Below are 26,058 nucleotides of genomic sequence, written 5' to 3'. Positions count from 1 at the left end.
GATCGAGGCCCATGGGTCACATGGTCAGCTGAGCATATTATGCTCAGTTTGATGAATATACATGTATTATGTAAATTATTGAATTATATTGACTTTTTCCTTGGTAAAGCCCAATTTGAAGTAGTGTGCATTAAGAGGCAAACACCTTAGTGCGGGTATTACTGTCTCATGACAGCATCTAGTTTACACATTAAATTGACTTCGATTTTTCCAGTTTTCTTGATTATGACAAAGAGTGCAGTGTCAGCGTTCTGACCAACCCTGGCACGTACCTTTTATGTTTTTTAAGGTTCAAATAACGTTAATTTCCTCCTAATTTATATTGCTTAAATAGATGGTATTCCTAATTTATACTGTTTAAATGGATGGTATTAGCTTCTAGACTATTTGTCATCCCCATATTTCATATCAGGTATTTTGTTTTGATTTATATAATATACAATAAGGTACAAGTCTGTCACAATAAACTGATTTGAATTGAAGCTCAAGCAAACATCGTTTGACTTTTTCTGTTAAGTCTTACAGAAGCTAGGTTTATCTCAGCTTACGGAAAATGACAAGTGATGTTCGATGCATTTGCATGTAAATTTTAATTTCTAAAATGCTTAATTTCATGAGGTTATAAACATCTTTATAAATGTTTCTCATAATGTACGACAAATCAATTATCTTAACGATTAAATGCCATTGCCAAGTTGACTGTTACACTATCTAATGGTTTTCAACATATCTTATGAACGGCAGTGCCCTGGCAAAATAATCCATGCGTTCCTTTCAAATATCAATCATGTATATGAAAATTTTGAGAAAATATGGAATGTCTACCTTCTGCAGTTCTCAAAATTAAAATTGCTATATAGGGACGACAGCCGGAAAGAGACAAGCTTGGCAAAGCGAACACGAAAAGTCACTCTGCTCTGCAGGCGACTCAAACATCATATTAAACTTTGACGGGTCTTCATACTTTGTTTTTCTAATGTGCATGGGTAAATAGTCTTTTTGCGTTTCATTATTCATGGAATTAGATATCAATGTTAAAAATTCATTGGGATATGATATTAAGAAGTTGGTCACGAGAACATATCCTATTTAGTACGTATGATCACATATAACTTCATATCATATCCTCGCCCAATGAAAAGTCTCGCACAATTTGCATTTTATTCGCTCGAAAGTATGATCAGCATGTCATTGAAAATTGAAATTAAATTTAATTTCGTATTGCCATATAATAGAAGACATTTGCATGTGTAAATATATATAATTGAGTCCAGAAAATGTCATCAAATTGGAATAAATAACACCATATAATACATGTATTATAATTAAAATAGAACAATTACCTGTAGATACATCTTTATTTCTCCAGTAGTTGTTACTCCAGACAACCAAACATAAAACTTGATGCAGTAAGCGTGTGATGGTGGAAATATCTTTGACGTCAACTTGGATAAAGACGTATACGCAGGATCATAGTACACATGTCCTTTAGGAATACATATATTGTAAGGTTTAACTCAAACAAATGAAATCTTCTAAAGATTAGATGTATAACTACGTGTGTCCAATTGACCAATATCAAATAACTTAATTTCTTTGCACAATCCTTAAAAGTATAAGTAACATAATTCTCTATCTATTGACCGTTAGCGTGGACGATATGAAAATAATATTTTTCGCAGAAATAAATACAAAATGTATTTCTCAGAAGACATCAACAAGAAAAGGGAATATAAATGAAACAAGAGGCCCATGGGCCACATCGCTCACCTGAGCACATGGGATAGTTAAAATACACAAATAAACTCAATATTGAAATGTTTACTTGTTTGAGGAAGGGGGTTTGAATTTTCTACTCGAGAATGTAAATACAATGTATATAGATAAAGCATACATGTATAACTTTGCCATACTTGTATAAAAAGATTTTTAAAGATTTTCCAACATATTAGTTGATCACCCATTGGGACCCCTCACAACCCCCCCCTCCCCCCGGGGGACATTATTTGAATAAATTTAAATCCTCACTACTTGTAGATGCTTACATGTCAATTTAACTTAACAATTTTTTTTCTGTTCTGGAGAAGATTTTTTTCCTTTATATTCTTATGCAAAACTTTGATCCATCAGCATGGCTACACCCTAATCCCGGAGGTCATTATTTGAACAAACCTGAATCTTATAAACCACCTGAGGATGCTTCCATTACTTCCATATAAAAACATATCATGGATTCGGTGTAATGATATGAACAAACTTGAATTAACTCTAACTGAGGATGTTTCCGTATTAATATCACCAATCATATGGCCTTGCTTATCTTGAGAAGATTTTAAAAAGATTTTTCCAACGTATTACTATGTAAAACTTTGATCAGCTATTGTGGCCTTAGGTGCCATATCTCCGGGGGTTATGATTTGAACAAACTTGAATCTACACTACCTGAGGATGCTTCCACATGAGTTGCATCTTTCCTGACCAAGTGGTTCTGGAGAAGAAGATTTTTAAAGATTTTTTCCGATTTATTCCTGTCTGAAACTTCGATCTGCCATTGTGGCCCCACCCTACCCCCGGGGGTCATGATTTGAACAAACTTGAATCTACACTTCATGTACCTAAGGATGCTTCCACATGAATTTCATTATTCCTGGCCCTGTGGTTCTGGAGAATAAGATTTATAAAAGTTGCCATTATTTTTTTGCATTAGTTCATAATTATCTCCCCTTGGACGAGGGATCGGCCCTTCATTTGAACAATCTTGAATTCCCTTCACCAAGGATACTTTGGTTGAAATTAGCTCAGTGGTTCTTGAGAAGAAGATGAAAATGTGAAAAGTTTACGACAACGACAACAACGACAGACAACGGACAAATTTTGATCAGAAAGTCTCACTTCAGCCTTCAGCTCAGGTGAGCTAAAAAAGAAAGAAAACAATTATTTGATTAGGGAATCACTGTCTAGTTAGTAGAGCATACCAGGGCATCAATGATACAATGTACTTCGAAACGTAGGATAATTTTTCGCCCGTTGTGCATAAATTATCCCACGTTTCCAACTATATCCTTGATGTCCCTGGCAAATTCTACTAACTAGACAGTGCTGCCTTATTTTCTATTTTATTCTGAAATAAAATTGTAAATTAAGATTTTAATAAAATGCATAGTAAAAGATTAAATTTCCACGAGTCCTCCCATGTCAATTTCAACAGTTCCAGCCCACTGACGTCAAACACAAAAACAGCTGCACGAGATTTCCATGCATATTAGTCCTCCTTGGCGTCAGACATAAAGAGCATACGGGATTTACATGCATATACACTAGACAAAATTGCTAACGCACCACCGATGATTCTTCCTTGTGAATTGAACATTTGCCTAAACGGTATTAGTATATATAAAAGGCCATAATATTGAATACATTGGGATTTTCAAATGTCTTGATGTCAGAACAAAACCCCGAAATGACCTTCATGCCCAAAACCAATTTCCCGACATGCATTGCGTACCTCTTTTTGCACAGATATATGCATTGCTAATTACAGATGATGGTCCTTGAGGTTACACCAGAAACAGTCTCCCAGTTAAAAAAATGAAAATAATATGCAGCGATTGACTATCATATCGCCTGCTAGTCATCTAATGCATTCGTGTCCAGACCCAGTCCACTCAACATCCGGTTGCCTCAATTTTGTGGAACGACATTCAAGTTGTGGTGTGGTGTTTACTTAATGGCTTGGCTACCTAGAGTGAGCATTTTTATGTTAACTTATCTATTTGCGACAATTTTTTTACCAGAAGAATAAATATTGTTTTCCTTGTTTTAATTTTTACATATCTTTCCAAGGGTACCCCCTGCAGACACCAAACTGTCTGTTTATCACGCTCACCTGGGATCAAATGCTGCACACTGTATATTTTTTTCTGATTTTCTAATTAGTACAAACTTAAAAAACAAAAATGCAAAGAAAAAATTAGAAAACTATCCCTCCAAATTAGTATGAACACGATTTTCACGTTTTCTATGAAATGGTCACACTTCAATTAACATTGTAGTAATTTATCAAATAAGACATTTAAATGCTTAATTTTTTAATTTTGTAACGGAATACTATATCAAATAAATCTTTAACAAGTTTTGAAAAGTAAAATATTATTTTAATTAGGTGGTGCGTTAGCAATTTTTCTAGTGTATGGTCTCCTTAACTCCTGACCTATCGCTTTGCTTACTTTGCATTCTGGTAAATTTTCAAGAAATCAACTCTTCTAACTTTCAAAGAGTTAATACTGGTATTACAGAAGAACAAATAGAAATGGAAATATGTTGAAATTAACCTGTACGTTTAAAAAAAAATAACAGATATTCAGATCAATAAAATTTGTCCCTAATGCCAAATTACTATCAATTGAATAAGTATAATATAAAATTTCGTACTTTGAACTTCTGTAACATTGTTGAATATGATGGCGTTTCTTATCACAGCTAGACTCCTTATCTAATTTAATTAAGGTCTTCCGTTTCCAACGGAAGACCTTCTACTGATTCTGTTGGTAAAGATTATTATTCTTTTTTTTTTCTTCTACTTCCTAGACGCCAACTTTGAAGCCCCATATCTCACTCATTTCTCAATTGATTTCGCTCAAATTGTCAAGATACTAAACTCTATCAGAATGTTGTCTAAAATTTCAAAAAGTCACTTCCGGTTTTGAGTTATTTCCCTTTAAACGAAAATTTATAGGCTTTCGTTTCCAGACAAAGGCTCAGAGACGGCTAAAGCTGGAGCAGAAATTGTACTGATTTTAGATAATAGAAGGATTGAAGTTGTGCACATCGGTTTTTGTTTTTCGATTTCTCTGTTCAAAATGGCGCTATACAGGGGTAAAAAATTAGAACGCCTAAAAGAGCGAAAATTTACACATATTTTGCTTTTTATCTTCTAAACTAAAAATCCCCTAAATTAAGGGATCTAGAGGGGCCAAATATCTCAAAAAGTATTGAGAATTTGTAATACGTCCAAGAAGCAAAGTTGTTCAAAATGTCAAGCTTAATCTATTGAAGTCGTCAAAATGCGTCCGGCGACGTCACTTCCGGTGAAACAGGTCAAACCGGAAGTCGTCATAAAATGCATATATTTGCTGTTCTTGACAAGTTTTTGGGTAACATATGTCACTGGAAGCATAAAATTTATTTTCCGTCCGTCAACATCACTTCCGGTCAAACCGAAAGTAGCCAAATAAAGCTTATTTTTTCAGATTTTGATGCAAAATTGAAATTATATAGTGACTGGAGACGACTTAGCTTCTTGCTTTCTTTTGTTGACGTCACTTCCGGTCAAAACAGGACGGAAGACCTTCTCGTTGCTTTGCAACGAGCTTTGCTCTAGTTATCTCCTTATTATCATTCACCGAAATAATTAGCATATCCTTACCTATCTTGCTACCAAATGTATGATCAGTGATAGCTTGATTAATAACGAAATACACTGGTGTAAATGTGCATTGTTCATCTTCGTTGTCCTCGAAATTACAATACGTTAGTCGAAATAAGTGTGTGTTTGCAGTTCCTGAAAAAGAAGGATTTTTAATGGAATAGAATTATTGTTTGAAGCAAAATATTTACATTCACCGAATATTTTCTGAAGAAAACCTTGCTGTTTAATCATTATACTAAACATATCCATTTCTTTTTTCCAGTACTTGGTATTGATATCATCTTACAATATTTCAATGTTAATTACATGTACTGCGCGTATTTATAGAAATCATTGCATAGTAAATACATGTATATTAGAAAGTAATTATATAGATTATGCAGTATTTATGTATTGTTATTATCGCAATGCCCAAGAAAATAAATACAAGTAATCATGAGTGTCAGACTGAATTCTTCAATTTTCAATAAAAATAAGATTTATGCAGTCACATTCTGTAAAATGCATAAAGGGTGCACGTGTGCGTATATCAGATGGAAAAAATATGCATCGTTTGAACTTTATTATTATGACTATTTTGAAAACTAGGAAATTTATTGATCATGAGTTATTTTCAATAAATGTAAGTTCAAATTTTGTGATTTCAATTTTTTTTCACTTATTCGTTGATATGAGATAAGTTTTTCTATTGAAAATTAAAAGACTTTTTTCTAATTTGATATTATTGTATATTTTTATGAATTTATTCTCTCTGATTTTACTTTGTTTTACAAAAGTGAAAAACAACAATTTAAGAATTACTGAAATCTATACTTCTGGTAAAATATATAAACAGGTTTATTCGTGCATTTTACTATTAAGCTTTCTATAGAAAAATAACAAAATATTACCAAGACTTCCTAAAGGCCCGCAAGTCTGTTCAATAGCATCGTCCACATCATCCTTCAGTAGATTCATCTCGGTGTTAATATCGAGTAGTTTTGTTTTCAGAGTATTGTAAGTTTTTTGAAAGGTGTGCATCGCTATACAGCTTTTCTCAATACTTGCGTCAACAGCTCCCTCGCCTCCGTTAGGAAAATAAAGAAAAACCAGCATGCAAGTAAGGAACCGCATTGTAGTATGTCTGACCCCTAGTCTGGTGTACCAAAGGGTTTCTTTCCACTTTTAATACATGTAGATCTATCTAAAATAACGCATACTATTGGACAACCCTCCAAGCACCCGATAGTCACATGTTGTTATATTGGCCAATTTCCCTAGTGCAGATTATTTGTTATCTTGATTGAATTTGAAGGTTTTTATGGTTGCATATTCCTGCCTCATTATGCAAGTTATTCTTCTATAATTTATCTCAACACGCAAAAAAAAAATTATGTCAACATTCAAAACAGAGTACTTAAATTTAATACCTGTATGTCAACATGCATTGTCATGCAACATAAATATGTTGACATGCAAGATAATAAATGAATCATTGAATATATGCTACTTCAAGACGCAATTTACTTTTGCTGACATGCAACATATTTATGTTGACATATGGCAAGATAAATATACCGGTATTTAAGTAAGACGACAAGCAGGTTGGTAAATCTTGTCGATATGTATAACGTATGTATGACGAGTTGCAACATATTTATGTTGACATGCAAGATAAGAATTCAAAAGGAAAGAACATTCATTTGGTTGCATAATTCTGACTCCCACATGCAAGATAAATTATGTAAACATGCAACTTAACATAATCACGTTTATATGTATATGCAAATTCATGTCAACGTGCTATATAGTATGCTGATATGCAAAATCCTGTAAATTACATCTTTTTTTTTAGAGAATCCAACTTTTATGGTGGCTTATTTTTGCCCCCTACATGCAAGATAAATTATGTTAACATGCAATATAATTATGTAGACATGCAACATATTTATGTCAACATGCAAGGCAATTATGTTGACATGCAAGTTACCGATCTTATAAGAAAAAATAATTTAAATATGGTTAAATTTACTTTCGAACGCTCGTATCTGACAGTATAGCTGCAAGCTTAAGATGCAACATAATTATGTAGACATGCGACTTATTTATGTCAACATGCGAGATAATTATGTTAACATGCAAGATATGTATGTTTATATGCAACTTATTTTTTTGCATCTTCACATAAATTAAGTCGCATGTTAACATAATTATCTTGCATGTGAACATAAATATCTTGCATGTCTACGTAATTATCTCGCATGTTAACATAAGTATTTAGCATGTTAACATAAAGTTCTTGCATATGTCTACATAATTATCTGGCATGTCAACATAAGTAACCCGCATCTTGTCATAATTATGTTACATCTTGCATCTACGATGTCAGATTAATAAGTACGGAAACGTATAACCGCCTCGTGTTGTTGTTCTAGAACACGATTTGATGATATAAAAATGTTGCCAAATACAATTACTTCAAGGTTTGGCGATTTAATTATGAGAACAATCTCTGATGAATAATACTTTTCTGACATGTGTTGGACGACTTATACACTTTGATATATCCAAGCTGAATTCCTAAATGTCGCACTAAAATGATGTGTAAACACTATGCCGCTTAAATTAAATATCGCAGAGTTTCGTGCAATATACTATATATGAAGATTTCGCTTAGACGACTCGATTTAATCAAAGAGCAAAATTCAACAAAATTTGAACGACATGTAACATAAGATTTATTCAAGATACAAGATTTTATCAGTCCAATTTATCACGTTTATCAGTTCCCTGAAGGAGCAAAAAAGATTTACAAACAAAAGATCTAGAAGGAGGAGGATCCAATTTATAGAACATTCATGATAATGAGAGCAATTAATAAAAATGTATGTAAGAGATATACTCAATATACATAAATGTATTGTATATGTTATAATAAAATTATAGTCAAAGGCATGAAACGGGGGAAAAAGTACATTATACTAACAAGTGATCTAAGGATGCCAGGGTCCTCATTAGTCATATGAGCCAATAAAATTGATTGTCATAAGATAAAGACTGAGTATTTTTACATTTAATTTTACGAATATTTATGAGTTCAAGTAAATATGACCTCAAACTATTAAAAATTCAAAATTAAAAGAGAAAGTTGTAAATTTTCTTTGATAATTCAATTGGAAAAAATCGAGCGTACGTCTGCACATACTCATATATTTTTTATCAAGATGTGTAGATTGATAAAATAAACGAAATAATTTGCATTTTGTCATCTTTTTTTCTAAAGATAACACACAAGCTCTTTAGTTAGTGCTGTCACAGGCACAATTTTTCCCCCAATCGTGCTTTGATTTATTTGATAAATTCAGATTTATATTATAATTTATACAAACATACATTATGAAGTTGTACTTTGAGTACAATAAAAAAGCAAATATATAAACAATTATAACACTGTAAAAACTGCTTATTCATTTTTAATTAATTCTGAGAAAAAAAATCATTTCGACAGTGTTAAATTTTAGATTTTTTTTTAATTAAATCAATTTCGGAGAATGAAAATCATGCCCGTAGCTACGGTTTTCAAAGAGTGGCTCGGGTCCTTAAAAAAGCACACACTCATCGATTTATTACAACAGTTATTATTAATAAATCTGATGTTACAAGACGTTTTAATTTTGTTGAATTTTGCTCTTTGATTAAATCGAGTCGTCTAAGCGAAATCTTCATATATGTTATATTGCATTAATTTCTGCGATATTTAATTTTAGCGACATAATTTTTACACATTATTTTAGTGCAACATTGAGGAATTCAACTTGGATATATCAAAGTGTAAAAGTCGTCTAAAATATATCAGAAAAGTATTATTCATTAGAGATTGTTGTCATAATTTAATCGCCAAACCTTTAAGTAATTGTATTTGACAACATTTTTATATCATAATATCGTGTTCTAATACAACAACACGAGGCGGTTATACGTTTCCGTATAAATAAGAGCGTCAGTGCGTGATTTTACCCATTTTAAAATCAGATTTTCTTAAAAGATTTGTAACTTGCATGTGAACATGATTATCTTGCATGTTGCCATAATTTTCTTGCATGTTGACATAATTTCTTGCATGTTAACATAATTTATATTGCATGTAGGGGGCAGAAATATGCCAACATAAACTTTATATTGGTAAACTCACTTACTAATGCCCATTATGTGACAATCTACAATTAAGATGCAACAGAATTATGTTGACATGCGACTGATTGGGTTTATCATGCGAGATAAATAAGTATGTAAACATGTAATATCTCGCATGTAAGTACAATTTGTCTTGCATGTAGGAGCAGAAATACGCCAATTAACATTCATACATATATATCTGAAACATTATTAATACTCAATACATTTAATTGCATTCCTATATTAGATGTCCACCTAAAAAGTATATATATTTTTTTTTTCAATTTTATTCAAAGAATTCCATAGCATATTCTTTTGGTTAAATTCCTCCTTTTCTTAAAAAAGAAATACTGGTATTACATTTATCATATTTTGTATGAACAACATTCATATTTTCAAAAAGAAAAAATATTTTCATGTTCGTTTATTATTCTGTATCCCTGTCAAAATCCAAAGAAAGTTGTGCAAAATAAAAATAAAACTGCACAGATTCCAAATTACGTATATGCATTAAACGTCATTGTGTAACTACATGTATATATATATATATTTAATAGTAGAATTCCTTTAATGCATGTATGGAGGATTAATCTTAGCAAAAGAGTATTTTTATCAATCGAACACAGTCAATAATTTTCGAAATATTTGTCTATTCTTATATGTCTGTATATATTTTTTAAAAAGATAAATACTGAGTAGATTAAACGATATTTGAAAAGTTTTTTTTTAAATTGCTGTGTTAACTAGGTATAATTGACAATTTAATACATTTAACAACAAAAATGTCAATCCTGATTGAAAAGTTTAAACAACACAAGTATAAAACCATTTTAAAACATCTATGTCAAAGTACGATTGGATTATTTACCATGGGGATCCTAAAAAGCTTTAAAACACACTGACCCATTTTCTATCACGAAGTTCATATACTGAAAGTCGATCATTTTAGCCATGCTGTTAGGAAAAAAACTGAAGTCTGTTGTATACGTTATTCCTAATTTGATATAAACCGTTATTAAACAGGTTAAAAATCTTTATCTTTATTTTTTTCCATTATGTTTATATGTTGATTAGATGGCTTTAAGGACGTTCGATCCTGATATTTTGAGCGTATTTCGCGCAGGTCCTTTATTCATGAAATTAAGCATCATTTTTAGGTTCAAACAATAAAACTGAATTCTACAATGCAAATTAAACTATATTCAATGAAAAAACCGCGATTAAATTCCATTCAAGTAGAATTAAGTTAGGGACTATATTTTGTGGCGGAAGGTTTTTTAGACGAAAATGATCAGTTTTTTCCATTTTAACTATAACAGTACTTTTAATTTTGGATGCCTATTTTTCCATGCTGGTTGCACACAAAGCTGTTTTTTGCAGTGAAATATGCTATGCTGGTTCTGAAATATCTATTAGATTATTTCTTATGAATTCTATCAACAAAGTGTGACAAATCTAGTAAATATATTCTGAAAATCCATGAAAAAATTGAGCCAATTTTAACGTAAAATTCACACTTTTTTAGTAATATCTGAAAATGTACATCATATACCCCCACTTTTGATGTTCTTTTATAAATATTCAAGATAATTTTGACCTATTTGCTTCAAATCAGAAAAAGTTTAAGACTTTAAAATAGTTTTCTTGCTTATTATATTTTCAATGCCGGAAAAATAAAATTTTATTAGTGCAGAAAGGTCAAATAATTGATTATGCGAAGCAATTTGAAACTTTTTCTTAATCACAATTTTTAAGTGTCTTTTTTTTAAACAGACTTACAGTTCATTTTGTTTCATGCTTTAACTGGATAAAAATATTAAAGGGAAAACGTGGAAGATGTAATTTTTAATTAAGACACAAATTTCAGTGCAGAAAGGTCATATTAAATGTACTGTAGCGCTAAAAGAAGCATATTGACCCCCATTATTTGATTTGAATTTCAATTAAGCTATGTATGTAGAAACTAAAAATATACTTGGCAAAAAAAGTTTAAGACTTTAAATATCAGGATCGAACGTCGTTAAAAAATTGTTTAAAGGGTAGGATCGAGTTGACACACAGGGGCTTGTGTACTAAGAGAAAATAAATCAGTTTAAAAAATTAGTACCTCGGAGAGAAAGTTTTTTTTTTCTCTTCGAGGTACTAATTTTTTTTAACTGATTTATTTTCTCTACACAAGCCCCGGTGGTTGACACTGACAAAGCATAAACGTTGCATTATGGGTAATTTAAATTCTTTGAACACTGTTGCTTTATGGTTGCCTGGTGGAGCTGATAAAGCATAATTATGCTCATTTTGGATTGGAAAAAAAAAAAAACAATGTACAGCTGTATATATGTAGTCAATGTGAGGTTTTGTTAACATGCAACCCTAAATACCCAAGAAATCTTTTTGGAACTCGTGGTGGGGGTTTAAGTCTCGAATTTTAGATAAGTAAAGGGGCTCACGGGCCTTTACGCTTACCTGAATACAATACAAATCATCGAGTAGACCTATCTACTTGTTTGGACTTGCCAGTGCCAATACACTACAAATCTGATTGTTCACGGAAAAGTTATTTTTTTCCTAGTTAAAAATTATGTTTTCTCTATTGGCATCTTCCAAAAATTTGATAAGTATACTTTTTTGCATGACTTATTTTGCTCTCGATTTGTTTTTAAAGATGACAGTATAGCAAATTTAGTGAAAATGGCTTTATTTCAGCCATAAAAATGATTTTTGAATATCGTTACAGATGACAATTTACCAATGGACGTTCTAACAATTTTACATTGAATATTGCCTCTTTCAAATTTGATATGTCTCTCATTAATTTAATGTTTTGTCCTAATTACTTCAATCTGTAAAATTATCTACCTTGAAATATTTAATTAGATTTAAAATTAGCCGTAAATGATATGACAAGATGGATTGTGCTTTGAGTTACTTTATTATTGTTTACTTAAAAATTAATCTTTAACTTTTGCTTGTAAATCAAATAACTCAAGTCAAATACTAGTAACTCATGTTACATGCTACTCAAGTCTGTCAATTATTAGCAATCATGTCTATAAATAGAAAATTTTGTTTATATTCGGAGAGTTAGTGTCCTTGATACTGCCCCAACCGCCGAGAAATAAAGGTCTGCAAGTTGTAAGGTGGCTTTATCTTCATTTACCAATAGTCCACCCCAGACACTGTCGTGGCTTTGAGACAAGCACATAAGTCTCAAGCGAGGGTGTGATAAAATGAATGGGTCAAGTTTCCAAGCTACATTAACTTTTATATGACAAAAAAATAAAGTTAATGTAATCTAAAAAAAATCTTGACTGTATCTTATTAAGATCAGCAAAGTCATTCAAATGACCTTAAAAAGTTAGACAAAGACAAAAACATGGAAAATATCAAGGATTTTTGAGACTTTATTTCAAAGGAGAGACTTATTCTCCAAGAATTGCTGCAGGTTGCTATTAAAATGATGGTTGAAATGAACACATTTCTCATGAGATTGTGAATGGTGAAAAAAATTAAAAAGTACCCTGAAATCTCATAAACTCCATACTAGTATTTCATATCTATCAGTTACAAAACATCCTTTCACAAAGATTCATTTTTTACAAAACATCATTCACTCAATATGGTGGTCTGTTTCTCCTTGGATTTGGTCTGTCATTTCTGGGTGGAGTGATGGCAATGTCCAGGAAATCTCCGATGACAAACTTTTTACTGGCGAGGCTAATTCCATCATCTTGGCCGCGGTGACCGGCACAGGTGGTTCCGATCTCCCGCAGTCTGTAAACTGGTGCCCTGGGATCAGGATACACAATGGCAAAATCAAAGAATGTTCCTTTCCTCCTGGCCTCTGGGTTGACCTCCTTGACCAGACTTGTCAACTCTTTCAGGGTTGCATCTAGCCTGTTCACGAAACAAACATGAGGACTAAATTAGTTTTTTTTCCTTGTAAAAATTGTTTTTTCAGTATAACAAACAGTCCAGTCCAATACGATAAATCGTAATGTTACGAAATATAGTAATATTACAAGAAATCGTAATATTACAAAATATCGTAATATTATTCCTATATTACTATTTTTCGTAATATAGTTAAATTACGGAAACTCGTAATATAGCAAGTTGAGAGAGACTATATTACGAGTTTTCGTAATGCAAGACAAAATAAAGCATTGAAAGAAACTGAATGATGTTTATGGAAGTATGACGTCAGAAATATATTATGCCCCAATGGTACTAGTATCACGTGGTCATTTTGGTCAGTGACGTCTATCGAAAAGTATGGAAATGCAAGAAGAAAGTAACAATGGTAATGGGTGAGTGAACATTTTGTTTTATTATTCTTATATAAGAATTTTCCCAAGGATAGGAACAATTTTCCATAAAATTTCAATGTATCCTCAAGCTTGTCACAATGGTCCATAATCCCCGAATTCCCTATATTTTTCCCGAAGTCTACCCTGAAAATCAGACCCTCATCTCAAACAACGAGATTTTATGAGAGATAACTTGTAAGACTCTCACTAGGCTCTGAATCCGCTTGCACTTGGATCAAATGCACCAAAACAAAGAAAATGCACTAACCATACATATCCACGATATCATAATGATGAAACCAGAGACCAATAATCTCTGATGAAACATAACAAAGAGGTTGTATAAGAAAAAAGGGAAGTAACTCTTAGAAGAGTTAGAAATCGCTTATATTACGAATTTTAGTAATATTACGATTTTTCGTATTGGACTGGACTGACAAAGGCATACCGGTAGATAAAAATGAGTTAATTTGTTTTTTTTTAAGATCTGTCAGTCACAGAGATGATTCTAGGATTTATACTAACCCTTATGTGTAATATAGCTTACGTCCTTTGTGTCAGACTTGTTATGTGTAGATCTGAAGTTCATTAGCTGGGGTCTGTCCCCTGTGTCTCACCATGTATAAATCTGAAGTTAATTAGCTGGGGTATGTCCACTATGACTTACCACATGTAGATCTGATTTTTATTAGCTGGGGGGGGGGGGGGGGTGTTCTGTCCCCTGTGACTTACCATGTATAGATCTGAAGTTCATTTGCTGGAGTCTGTCCCCTGTGGTAGTCACTCATTGGATTATGGCGTCCTAGATTGTTGAAGACTCTTAGAAGAAGGGGACAGGTCTGAAATCATATGGTAAACAAACATAATTCTTTTTTCATGTTTATTTATGCTTCTTAAGATTGGTTTGTCTAAGAGTGTGAAATTTATTGACTCCCAAAAGTAATGGTTTTCAGAAAGATTTAGCTGAATTTAATAGGAACAGTTGGCTAGCATCAATAAAAGTGTACATGTAACACAAGAGAATTAGCTTCTCTTTAATGTTTGTTAGTATATATGTGGTTTACAGAATGTTAGGAAAGACATTTCACTAGTTCTTCTGTGCATATGTGTCCATAAAATTAAACAAGAGGCCCTGGGGCCACAGCACTCACCTGAGCACATCGGGCTTGAATTTACCCCCCCCCCCCTTTCCAGGCGTTCATCATTTGAACAAACTAGAATCTACACTACCTGAGGATGATTCCATATAAATACCCCGGGTATCACTAATCATAGCTTTGAAGTACTTGAAAAGAAGATTTTAAAAGGTTTCCCAATATTTCCCTATGTAAAACTTGGGTCGGCCATTTTGGCCCCACCATATGATATTCCAAGGGCAGGGGGTCATGATTTGAAAGAACTTGAATCTACACTACCTGAGGATGTTTCCACATGAATTTCATCTTTCCTGGCCCAGTGGTAATTGAGAAGGATTTTTAAAGATGTTTCCTATATATTCCTATGTAAAACTTGGGTCGGCCATCTTGGCCCCATCCTTGCCCCGGGGGTCATGATTTGAACAAACTTGAATCTACGCTACCTAAGGATGATTCCACATGAGTTTCATCTTTCCTGGATGGAGTAGAAGATTTTTAAAGATTTTTCTTATATATTCCTATGTTAAAATAGGATCAGCCATTTTGACCCCATCCTTGCCCCTGGGGTCATGATTTGAACAAACTTGAATCTACACTACCTAAGGATGATTCCACATGAGTTTCATCTTTCCTGGCCCAGTGGTTCTGGAGAAGGAAGATTTTTAAAGATTTTTCCTATATATTCCTATGTAAAACTTGGGTCGGCCATTTTGTCCCCACCCTTGCCCCGGGGGTCATGATTTGAACAAACTTGAATCTACACTACCTGAGGATGCTTCCACATGAGTTTCATCTTTCCTGGCCTAGCGGTTCTGGAGAAGAAGATTTTTTAAAAATGCCATTAATTTTTAACAAATTCATGATTATCTCCCCTTGGAAATGGGCGTGGCCCTTCATTTGAACAAACTTGAATCCCCTTTACCCAAGGATAATTTGTGCCAAGTTTGGTTGAAATTGGCCCAGTGGTTCTTGAGAAGAAGATGAAAATGTGAAAAGTTTACAACGACTACGACGACAACGACGACGACAGACAACGGACAAATTTTGATCAGAAAAGCTTACTTGAGCCTTCAGCTCAGGTGAGCTAATTAATCTTGCAGTACATTCAACAAGACATTGTCCCATGCTTAATGGCAGACATGGATCCAGGGATTGAAGTTAAAAAGTAGGCAGAGGGTCAAGGTGATTTATTCTGGAAGGGGGCCCAGGGGGTGACCCCTCATGAGCTCCTTGATTCTAGATGTTTGTCAAGTAAAAATAAGGTCAACCGAGTAGCTATTTTTTTTCACATTTTATTGACAAAGGTAGGATTTAGGTGAACTTAATTACTTTGACAAATTTAGGGGCTCTCACCATGGTCACTGCCGGATGCGTATGGCCCCCCTTAAACCTGCCTCTGAATGGTCATTTTCTCTGTCCACCTAGTTAGAATAATCTAAACGTGTCTCGGTACTGTAAGCCCTCACCGGGTCCGTAGGACAATATCAGAATAAGAACTTTCTATCTATGTCCACCATGAAGGATATTTGAATGAGCTCATCTGCAAAGTACTTTCCTAATCAGTCTAGACGAACTCCAAAAACGGCGTGAACTCCAAAAAAGAAGTCTTTGGCTCCGTCATGCATTGCGGCGAAATGGCTTCCGGTGTAAACAAACGATGGATTGTCGTTCGCTTTATCCACAAATACGACCGATTTATGGCTGTGTTTAGTATTCTGTGACTGGATTTTAATTTTTGTTGAATAAATAATTGCACTTATTAAATTATTTAGTGGTTATTGACTTATTTATTGCTTCGTATTCCTGAAATAGTGATTTAGGATATACGACATCGGATTCAATACAGTCGGTAAGAATTATAATTTCTTTAATTAATTTATTGTCTCTTTGATTAAGATTTTATGCCATTCCTACAATAAAGATGTTTAAATTTCACTTTCAAGACACTTAGGTCGTATTTATTTTATTAAAAAAAAAACGCACAATTTTCGCGGCGGAGCAGAGATACTAACAGGTACGTTCGTTTTGAGACGACTATTTTACCGTAATTTTAAAAGAGTGATTTGTTCAAAGATTATAGTTCTAAAAAATGTTTTCATGATAATATATGTTCATATGTTAGGCTGTTTAAAGTTAATTCTACGTTTAACGTCACATCTCAAGTTCAAAACCTACGAGGGAGGGAGGAAAAAAATAAACAAACAAAATTTTCAAACAATTGTGAATTTATTCAAATTAACCTATTCAGTACATTAAAAACATTATAATTAAGTAATATGAGCATTTAATTGATATGACACCTAAGATTAATTTTCCTAGCAGAGTTTTTCCTTAGTGTGTAAATCAGTTTGAGTCCTATTCTTAGCAAAAAATGTAGTCTAAGACTGAATGTGCAGGAAAGTGGCTTTTAACTAGGCCTCAGTTGTCCTTTGGATTTATATTGCCACATGTCCATAGTACCCTGGAGGCAATTGCTTCTTCTTGTGGGAATTGTTGCTCAATATCTACAATTAGAATTATTGATGACAATATTTAAAACTGTTCATGTTGAAATATCCTCAAATTGAATTATGTCATATTTTTTCTTAGTACTAGACCTAGTAGCATTAAGTTTTGAAAGTGTGAATACTAATATTTGGACCATACTGATAGCTGTTAGATTATCTTTAATACCTTGAATTCCACACAAAAGACAGGATTCTTTACGTCTTGGAATACCTCAAACCACTTTCCTTACTCTCCTTCACTTGAAAGGCCCTATCTTCGGTAAGCTTCTCCCTGCTCGAATGGTTAAGACAAGTATTATCTTTTCCAAAAATTGTAGCTATTTGTACATGAATTATGAAGAAATCAATTATCTTACTCATTACTGTTCCTTTCGATTTTTACAGACATATTTTTTTAATATTAAATAAATTAAATAAGGTTTAAATGATGCTTTTCACTGTATATAAATATTGGTTTTTGACACACTTTCCACTCAGTAAAAAAGTTTTTCGATTCTCTCCAAAATACAATGAAAAGTTCAGCCAATAATCACGAACTGAGAGTCTGTCAGTCTGTACGTGATTCGAAGACTGACAAAAATAAAAAAAAAAGTAGACTTTGTCATTAACTTCAATAATAAAATCATCTATTTTTTACTTACATTTATGGTCCCAAGCTCTTTAATTCACTAGTTTTCTTTAATAAAACACCAACTGCCTTTACTGCGGCTATCAAAGCACATTTTCTGTCACTACGGGAAGCAGAATTTAGTCGCTAATTGTAGAACCAAACCGGAACGGACATACGGAATTCCGAATTGTTTGTTTTTTTCAAAGACGAATTTCTCATAAACCTACGCGCGCGGGTGACGTTAAACATAGTTTTAATTTTAGACAGCCTAATAAAACACCAACTGCCTTTACTGCGGCTATCAAAGCACATTTTCTGTCACTACGGGAAGCAGAATTTAGTCGCTAATTGTAGAACCAAACCGGAACGGACATACGGAATTCCGAATTGTTTGTTTTTTTCAAAGACGAATTTCTCATAAACCTACGCGCGCGGGTGACGTTAAACATAGTTTTAATTTTAGACAGCCTTATAACAATAAGGTGAATATCGATGGCGATAACTCACGCTCTCAATTCAGATGCCGTACATGATTTCATGACGAAATAATATTATGAATGGGTAAAATTCAGTCAATATTAAACAGTTACAATATATATTATTCAGTTTTACATATTTTTCCTACTTTTGTACTTATTAAAGATTTATTGGTAAGATGTATTTACAATGTGGTTGCTCATTGCTGCCCTAAACGTGCTAATTTCATTCGTACACGATAGGCATGAAAGATAGAGGAAATTCGAGCAACTGAAAATTCGCCAGCGTCTCTTACTCACAAAAACACTTCTAGAATCGGTTAAAGTAGTCATAAATGACTAACTTAGTTACTGCAAACAAATTATCAATCACAGAAATGTTTTAATAAGATTTAGACCGTTTAATTTGTATTCTGTGTCCTACTTGTACGAGGTCTGGCTGAAGCTCGAAGTTGGTCAACTTTGACTTAAAATTAAAAACTATTTGCACATGAAATCAAAAATCTAACAAATACGTTCTCTAGAGACATTTATTATAAATCATTTCTGAGAACTTACATTATTGTAAGGTAATCCAATTTTTTGCAAAAGCAATTTTTGTAAGAGCCCACTTTTCACCGTTTTTTGATATAACTTAGCTGCAGATCTGTAGCTCTCCGAAAAAAAAAATGTTGATAGACCGGAGAGCTACAGTGCCACCCATTGAAAAAACTGTATATTTATTGCGCACAAAAAGTGCGCTTGGTTGTTGATTAATTCTTCCAAATTCTTACCTAAATTGCATAAACTGGAAGATTAAAAAAAATCCTCTTTCCTCTATCAAGTACTTTTGTAGTTGACATCTGAACGAAGCATATTGGACCGAATTATCCTTGAAACCAAAATGGCAGTATAAATAAGCGAAATGTTCGATGATTACAATATCAGGGCCAGGAGGACTATTAACAACAATTATAAGGAATGTTTTATTGTGGAAAGAGTCAAAGAATATGTTAACAACACACGGTTAGTAATATTTTCAGATTACAGTTTAAAAACATGGAGAAATAAACCGAGAACCGAGCGCACTTTTTCGTGTGCAATAAATATACAGTTTTTTAATGGGTGGCACTGTAGCTCTCCGGTCTATCAACATTTTTTTTTTTTCGGAGAGCCACAGATCTGCAGCTAGATATAACTGCGCATGCGTGGGACTCGTTTTTTGGAGTTTTTTCTGGACTGAAATTCTCACTTCCGTTAACGCCGTTTTTGGAGTTCGTCTAGACTGCTAATTTCTCATTCTTTTCAAACTGAGGTAATCATTAAAATTCTGTGGAATCACAATTTGATTCAAACTTGAGATTAAAATTTATGCAGATTTCTTCCAGTTTTTTAAAGGTTTTTTTTTTTAAGGTCCTAAAAACAACGTCTATGTCTTTCCACTTTTCAATTTGTTCATTTATTGGGGAAATAGTGATAGGCTTATAATTTTAATGAAAATGGGGGAAAAATGCATAAAAACATTTGGATACATGTAACGTTCAGACGTTAGCTTGTGTAGAGCTGTAGAGTTGAAAAGAAGTCTTTCACATGCTGCACAGCGTTGGACTTTTTACTGATGAAAGGCAGAATACAAGTCTGATTGAAAAACACACGTTTAGAATGTTACCTTTTCTCTATCAACCGGCTTTTCCGGTTCTCTTTGCTCTTCAACAACCATAGACTCAACCGTGGCCATGTTTACTTTCTGATTAAAGCGTCCAAATGACTGTGAGCGAGAACGCATACTCGAAATATTTGATGAACGAGTCTCCTAAGCATTCATTCATTTCCGGAAATGATTTCAAGATGGAGAAATTTGTTTTGTTTATGTTTTTAAAAATATCATTTATAGCAGGTTAGTCTTATTAAAGTTAACATATGTAACTTTTATGGATTGCCCCTTTCCAGTGCATATGTTATATCTTCCTATTTTGAAAGACATATTAGGTATTGGCTTAAAAAAAAAATTAATGAGGAGGGTTCTTCTAATGTCAGGGCAAGGAATCAGTGCTGACTTTTACCTATGTTCGTATGTAACCTTGTTACAAGACTATGCTATTCAGTAACAAAGGTTACGTATATATCTCTAAATAGATTCTACTTTTAAAAAAAAAAATCTTGCCAAATATGGGTTGTTCACTATGCCCAGAGGCCTGAAGTTAATGTTTACCATTTTAAAAAATGTATCATGTTTTATGCCTGTTTTAGGGGACATCATTTTGCAAACAGATGAGTTTTGTTCTGTCTGTTATGAAGAGTATTGTAGAAACCCAGCATATTATCGAACCAAGTACAACTTTCAGAACAGCATAGATGGATATGAGGATGTGAGGTCGCAGTCTTATAATTTTTACCAGGTATGATACAAGATAAGCTTATCACGTTTATTTGTTTGCTTTATGTCCCTTTGAGAATGCTTTGCTCTTACCTGATCACCATCAGTTGTTGAGGAAGAACAGTGAGATATATCTTTTATTGTTCTTCTTTGACAGTGATTCACCTCAGTATTTTTTCGCGGTTTGACACACGGTACAAAATCTCTATTTTGGGTTCAGTTCTTTTGCATGTAAAATATTTTACTAGACTAAGTAAAAGGAAGTAGAAAATTCATATTGAAAATAACGGAACTGAGACCAAATTTTACAATTTATATGTATCGAACTTTAAAGGAGGTGTATCATTTCATCCCTAGTGTCTTGACCGTTAGATTTAATACCATTAACAGTTGCAGATACCAAATTAGAAAATAGGTTACATGTATTCCCTTGTAAATTTGCAAACCTGAAACAGAAAAGGCGAAAATGTATGGCTGGATCATGAATCTAACCTGAAATGGCTGTGTTACTAGTCAGGTGCTTGACCCACTAAGCTATCCGGGCTTATATTCTCAACCCAGACCATTACATTCCTCCCTCCAGTGGGTGGTCATGGCACCAATTCTGACCATAATACACAAGTGTTTCATTTCAATTCAATTACCATAATATTCATTGAAAATTATTGTCACTGTAGATAACTTCTTTTGACATGGTAATAGCAAATTTGTGCATTATTTACAGGACTCAAGGAACTGCATTGTATCTATAAAGGCCAAACCAGAGCACCAGATCACAGTCAGTTTAGATGTCCTTGACATTGATGCTAACCATGGCCCTGTTAACGAAGATGGCATTCCATCCTACTGCAAAGATTTTCTGAAACTTTTTAATGGTTTGTCATATTATTCGAAATACGTGTTAACCAGATTAAGTTTCTCACTCGATCCAACTCGCAATTTCAAATTTATTTGGCACTTTTCCCCTTTGTAGGGCCCCGTGTTGACAATGCCAGACTGATCCCTGGATTTCCCCCTGGAGGTCTGTGTGGGAAAATAAGATCCTCAGCAGATTTCCCCAATCTCAGATCTTTCAAAACTACACAGAATGAACTGACTGTACAGTTTGTTACTGACAATAAAAAAGACAGCAAAATCGGATTCACGCTCCGGATAAGGCAGATTCCATACTCCAATCCGGGGAATCTGTATCCAGATGGCAGTAATCCTGGTGGTATGTTAAACTATCTGCAATAATGTACATTGTACTAGCCCTCTCAGATTTTGTTTATCTTAAACCTCAGCCTCTCCCATTCAAAAAGAAACAGAAAAACAAACAAACAACAACAGAGGTCTAGAGGTCTATATTATTGCAGCTAATATTGAATATGATTGGAGATTTTTATTCTAATTTTATTTTTTATTTATTACAACTGTTATTACTGTAAGACAGGGGGATTATCTTTTATTTACTGTAGATCACTTAATTTTCGCGACACCTTATTTTCGCGTAATAGTCATTGACTCTTTATTAGCGAGACAAATTTTTCACTAATTGTGGTCATTGCTCTATATAATCTTAAGGAATTCTGTAATATGCGAGAATGAAATTTTCGCTAGCATTCCATCTCGCGTAATTACGCGAAAATAAAGTTCTCGCGAATATAAAGTGATTAACAGTATTGATTTATTTCATAGATCACAATTATCAACAAAATTTAGTCCCATTCAAAATTGCTTATCTATTTATTGAATAAGGTTACTTAAGAAAAAGATATTAAATGTGAACAAAACCTTTTAAATGTCTTGAATAATTAATAAAATTTTATCCCCTACATAAATTTTTGCTGCTACAGTATATTGCAGGAAAAAGAAAATGGTTAAGGCCAATCTTAAGGGAAACAATGCCATTAAAAACTGCATAAAATTTCTCTTAAATGATAAATTCTAGTGTCAAATTAGAGAAAGATTGTTTGAAGAATTATACCTTTTTTCTGAACTTTCCTCATAGGTTGGAGTGATGGCTCTTTCAATGAGTTCCAGAATAACTGGGATGAGCAGATTGTGATCCCTGGGGGACAGGGTCCAGGCAGTGGGAATGACTACGACAAAGAAACCAACGGTCTGACCTGCTACTCCTGTAGCTACTGTAATGTGGAACCATTCAAACCCGAGGACTCGGGGGTAGGAACAGAGACGGGGTGTCATGTCTGCTCCAAGGAGTGGGACGATGGTAGGTTTAGTGATATTCCAGAAAAAAATCTTTGTTCAAGTTATTACATTGAGGAGAGCTTTATCTGAATTTTTAAAAATTGAATTAGTCCTTTTACTTCTTTAGTAAAAAATTGGCAACAAGACTCAGTCTTCAAGAGGGTCACTTGTGAATGATATGATCTTTAATTTTGGTAACTAAAAGTGATGTAGAACAAATATTAAGTAATTGTCAAGATATTATGAGTTATGTCCCCCTTTCATATTGAAAATTGAAAACCTCAGGGTTTTTTTTTTTGTATTCAATATATAAATTTAAGCACTGATTTACAATTGAATAACTACATGTGACAATGAATCCAAGATATTATTAGGGCCCCGCTCGGCGGGTGCCCTATAGTGATCAGTCTGTCCGTCCGTCCAGCTGTCCGTCCGTCAGTCCGTCCGAGATCTCTTGTCCGGAGCATATATTCTCTCCCTTTGGCCCAATCTGGCTCATACTTCACCCACAAAGTGTCCTTGGAAAACCAGTGTGCAGTGACCTTGAACCATGTTTCTAGGTCAAAGGTCAAGGTCATAGCAATATTGTGTGTAAAATCATTGTCTGGAGCATATCTTCTCTCCTCTTGACCCAAACTGGCTCATACTTCACCCAAAGAGTGCCCTTGGGTAACCGGTGTGCAGTGACCTTGAACCATGTTTCTAGGTCAAAGGTCAAGGTCATAGCAGAATTGTGTGAAAAATCCTTGTCCGGAGCATATCTTCTCTCCCCTTGGCCCAATCTGGCTCATACTTCACCCAAAGAGTGCCCTTGGGAAACCGATTTGCATAGACCTTGAACCATGTTTCTAGGTCAAAGGTCAAGGTCATAGCACACTTGTATGAAAAATCCTTGTTTGGAGCATATCTTTTCTCTCCTTGGCCCAATCTTGCTCATACTTCACCTACAGAGTGCCTTTGGGTAATCGGTGTGCAGTGACCTTGAACCATGTTTCTAGGTCAAAGGTCAAGGTCATAGCAGAATTATATGAAAAATCCTTGTTTGAAGCATATCTTCTCTCTCCTTGGCCCAATCTGGCTCATATTTCACTCACAGAGTGCCACTGGTCAATGGATGTGCAGTGATTTTAATTGGTCAAACTTTCTAGGTCATGGTCAGAATTAGCCTCTATGTTTAAAATCTTTGTTTGGTGCATAATTTTTCTCCTTAAAGTAAATTTATATAACTGAGGATACAGGATAACTTTGATATATATATATATATCTGTAAAATTGCAGTATCTGTGAAGTCGTAATAAATTACTTTCACTGTAGTACACAAATGTTCCTCTTCATCTTTAACCTTACATTTTCATGTTCATTGTTGAAAGCGGGGCCCTTTGAGATGGTCACCATCTCAATGATATCTAGTTTTAACTTGTTTTGAGATAACTTTGAACATTTGACTGTATACACTGTATAATTATCAGGGTTTTCCCTAAGAGCCGGCTACAGACCAAATTGACTGCTTCAGTTGACAAAAATGCCGCTTTAAAGTAAAAATTTATTGGATGGTCCACGGAGAATTTGTTCATAAATCTCAGCCCCTAGCCTGTTACAACTGATCACTAACCCTCTACTTTTAAATAAAGGGAATTTCAAAACACAAAATATGCAAATAATAATAATTGAAATCAAACAAATGTAAAAAGAATAGTCGCTCAACATTTATCTTGCATTAAAATAACCAGATGTGTCATCGACTGCTTGAATGAGCCAATAAAATCAAATATTAGGATAAGTGTTATTTTGATTACATTAATATTTGTCTTTTCTGTAATCTTTCTTCATTTTATTTTGTAGAATATCAGGTTGCCAGAAGAAAATGTTACTCCCAGATTGAGTATTATAGAGTGCTACAAAGCCTGGGAACAGGTTATTATCACTTTTTTTCTTTTATCAGAATGGTCTTGTTGTACTGTGAGATCACAAATTAATGGGGGGGGGGGCAGGGGGAGTAATTTTTGTTGCTTTTCAAGATAAAAAATTACCCAAAATTCATGTCCTCCATGAAATGTAAAATGTTAACATACTCAACAATTCATCGTCCACAAAACAAGTTTTTCAATAAACCACAAAAACTTGATCCCATGAAAATATGTGATTTTACAGTATAAGAGAGATTCCCCTAAGATTAACAAATATTGAAAAATTTAATTCAGATACAGAATAGAATGTGAATAAAAATATTTAAGAAGTATTGTACAATATTTTTGGGAGGAACATCCAAGAAATTTTTAATCTGAAAAATACATTATCACTTAAGTTCCTTCCATTTGTGCATGTTGATGAATTTAATTATCAGATTTATATCTTTTGTAGAAACACAGTCTTGTAAAGTGTGATTATTAAACAGTATGTTTAAAGGTCTCGGTCTTTCATTTTAGTGTTGGAGCCAGTCACAGACTACATTGGTTGTAAGAAATTTATCACCACCTACCAGCGAGCCGTTAACTACTGCTTCTGTAAAGGCAACAAGTGCAATGCTGGCAATCATGTTTTATACAGTCCATTAGTTGTGATTTTTAGTCTTTTATTAGTGAGATTTTTATACAAGCTATGAAAACTGTTGGAAAAGAAGCTGTTTTATCTACAAGGTTGTGCCATCGTTTTTGATTGAAATATATGTGTATCATGACTTCAGAAGCATATCCTTTTTGATAATTTTTTATAAAAATACATATTTTTGAAATTCATTCCAATTGTGTATACATTTTTATTCATTCCTTTTGTGTAAGTTTATATGTTTTTATTTACAGATTTCTTGTAAATTTTATTGAAAAGAAAGTCTTGTTATTCTGTGGTTGTGATATACAGTAACACTGTCAGTCAAACCTCATTATCTCAAACTCAA

General features: G+C 33.5%; 3 protein-coding genes and 1 long non-coding RNA gene across 4 annotated transcripts; 1 reads left to right on the top strand and 3 right to left on the bottom strand.

The window, feature by feature from the left end:
* Window positions 1–1,343: 1,343 nt before the first annotated feature.
* On the bottom strand, window positions 1,344–6,663 carry LOC134280456 (uncharacterized; the record flags this gene model as incomplete). Its single annotated transcript, XM_062762868.1, has 3 exons — window positions 6,319–6,663; window positions 5,426–5,560; window positions 1,344–1,486 (listed from the first exon to the last, which is right to left on the bottom strand). Coding segments are annotated over exons 1-3 (501 nt in total), but the record flags the coding sequence as incomplete, so codon positions are not given.
* A 6,305-nt stretch (window positions 6,664–12,968) lies between these two features.
* On the bottom strand, window positions 12,969–20,384 carry LOC134280455 (histone deacetylase complex subunit SAP18-like). The gene is made up of 3 exons (XM_062762867.1): window positions 20,268–20,384; window positions 14,623–14,729; window positions 12,969–13,477 (listed from the first exon to the last, which is right to left on the bottom strand). Exons 1-3 carry the CDS (start codon window positions 20,382–20,384, stop codon window positions 13,195–13,197), a joined length of 507 nt encoding a protein of 168 aa, XP_062618851.1. The 3' UTR covers window positions 12,969–13,194.
* Window positions 17,450–18,275, bottom strand: LOC134280453 (uncharacterized). Its single transcript, XR_009994907.1, has 3 exons — window positions 18,175–18,275; window positions 17,700–17,804; window positions 17,450–17,530 (listed from the first exon to the last, which is right to left on the bottom strand). It is a non-coding gene; the product is annotated as an uncharacterized LOC134280453 (long non-coding RNA).
* Window positions 20,369–25,847, top strand: LOC134280454 (uncharacterized). The gene is made up of 7 exons (XM_062762866.1): window positions 20,369–20,495; window positions 20,849–20,997; window positions 21,700–21,850; window positions 21,949–22,188; window positions 22,966–23,187; window positions 25,008–25,079; window positions 25,592–25,847. The coding sequence occupies exons 1-7, from the start codon at window positions 20,399–20,401 to the stop codon at window positions 25,765–25,767; spliced, it is 1,107 nt and encodes a 368-aa protein (XP_062618850.1). The 5' UTR covers window positions 20,369–20,398; the 3' UTR covers window positions 25,768–25,847.
* The last annotated feature ends 211 nt before the right edge of the window (window positions 25,848–26,058 follow it).

This window comes from Saccostrea cucullata, unplaced genomic scaffold, assembly GCF_032062105.1.
Source record: "Saccostrea cucullata isolate Sc308-1 unplaced genomic scaffold, CSIRO_AGI_Scuc_v1 ctg5834, whole genome shotgun sequence".
NCBI lineage: Eukaryota > Metazoa > Mollusca > Bivalvia > Ostreida > Ostreidae > Saccostrea > Saccostrea cuccullata.
The sequence above is the reverse complement of the archived record's forward strand: the minus strand, read 5'-3'. Positions and strand labels throughout refer to the sequence as shown.

Bases quoted from the DNA above. Each gene is read 5' to 3' on its own strand.
- LOC134280455 (XM_062762867.1), bottom strand. From the start codon at position 20,384: ATGCGTTCTCGCTCACAGTCATTTGGACGCTTTAATCAGAAAGTAAAC. The intron at 14,730-20,267 runs GTAACATTCTAA...ATATGATTTCAG, and splicing joins AGCCGGTTGATAGAGAAAAG to ACCTGTCCCCTTCTTCTAAG. The intron at 13,478-14,622 runs GTAAGTCACAGG...TTTCGTGAACAG, and splicing joins GAACTTCAGATCTATACATG to GCTAGATGCAACCCTGAAAG.
- LOC134280454 (XM_062762866.1), top strand. From the start codon at position 20,399: ATGAACGAGTCTCCTAAGCATTCATTCATTTCCGGAAATGATTTCAAG. The intron at 20,496-20,848 runs GTTAGTCTTATT...TGCCTGTTTTAG, and splicing joins AAAAATATCATTTATAGCAG to GGGACATCATTTTGCAAACA. The intron at 25,080-25,591 runs GTTATTATCACT...CTTTCATTTTAG, and splicing joins GCTACAAAGCCTGGGAACAG to TGTTGGAGCCAGTCACAGAC.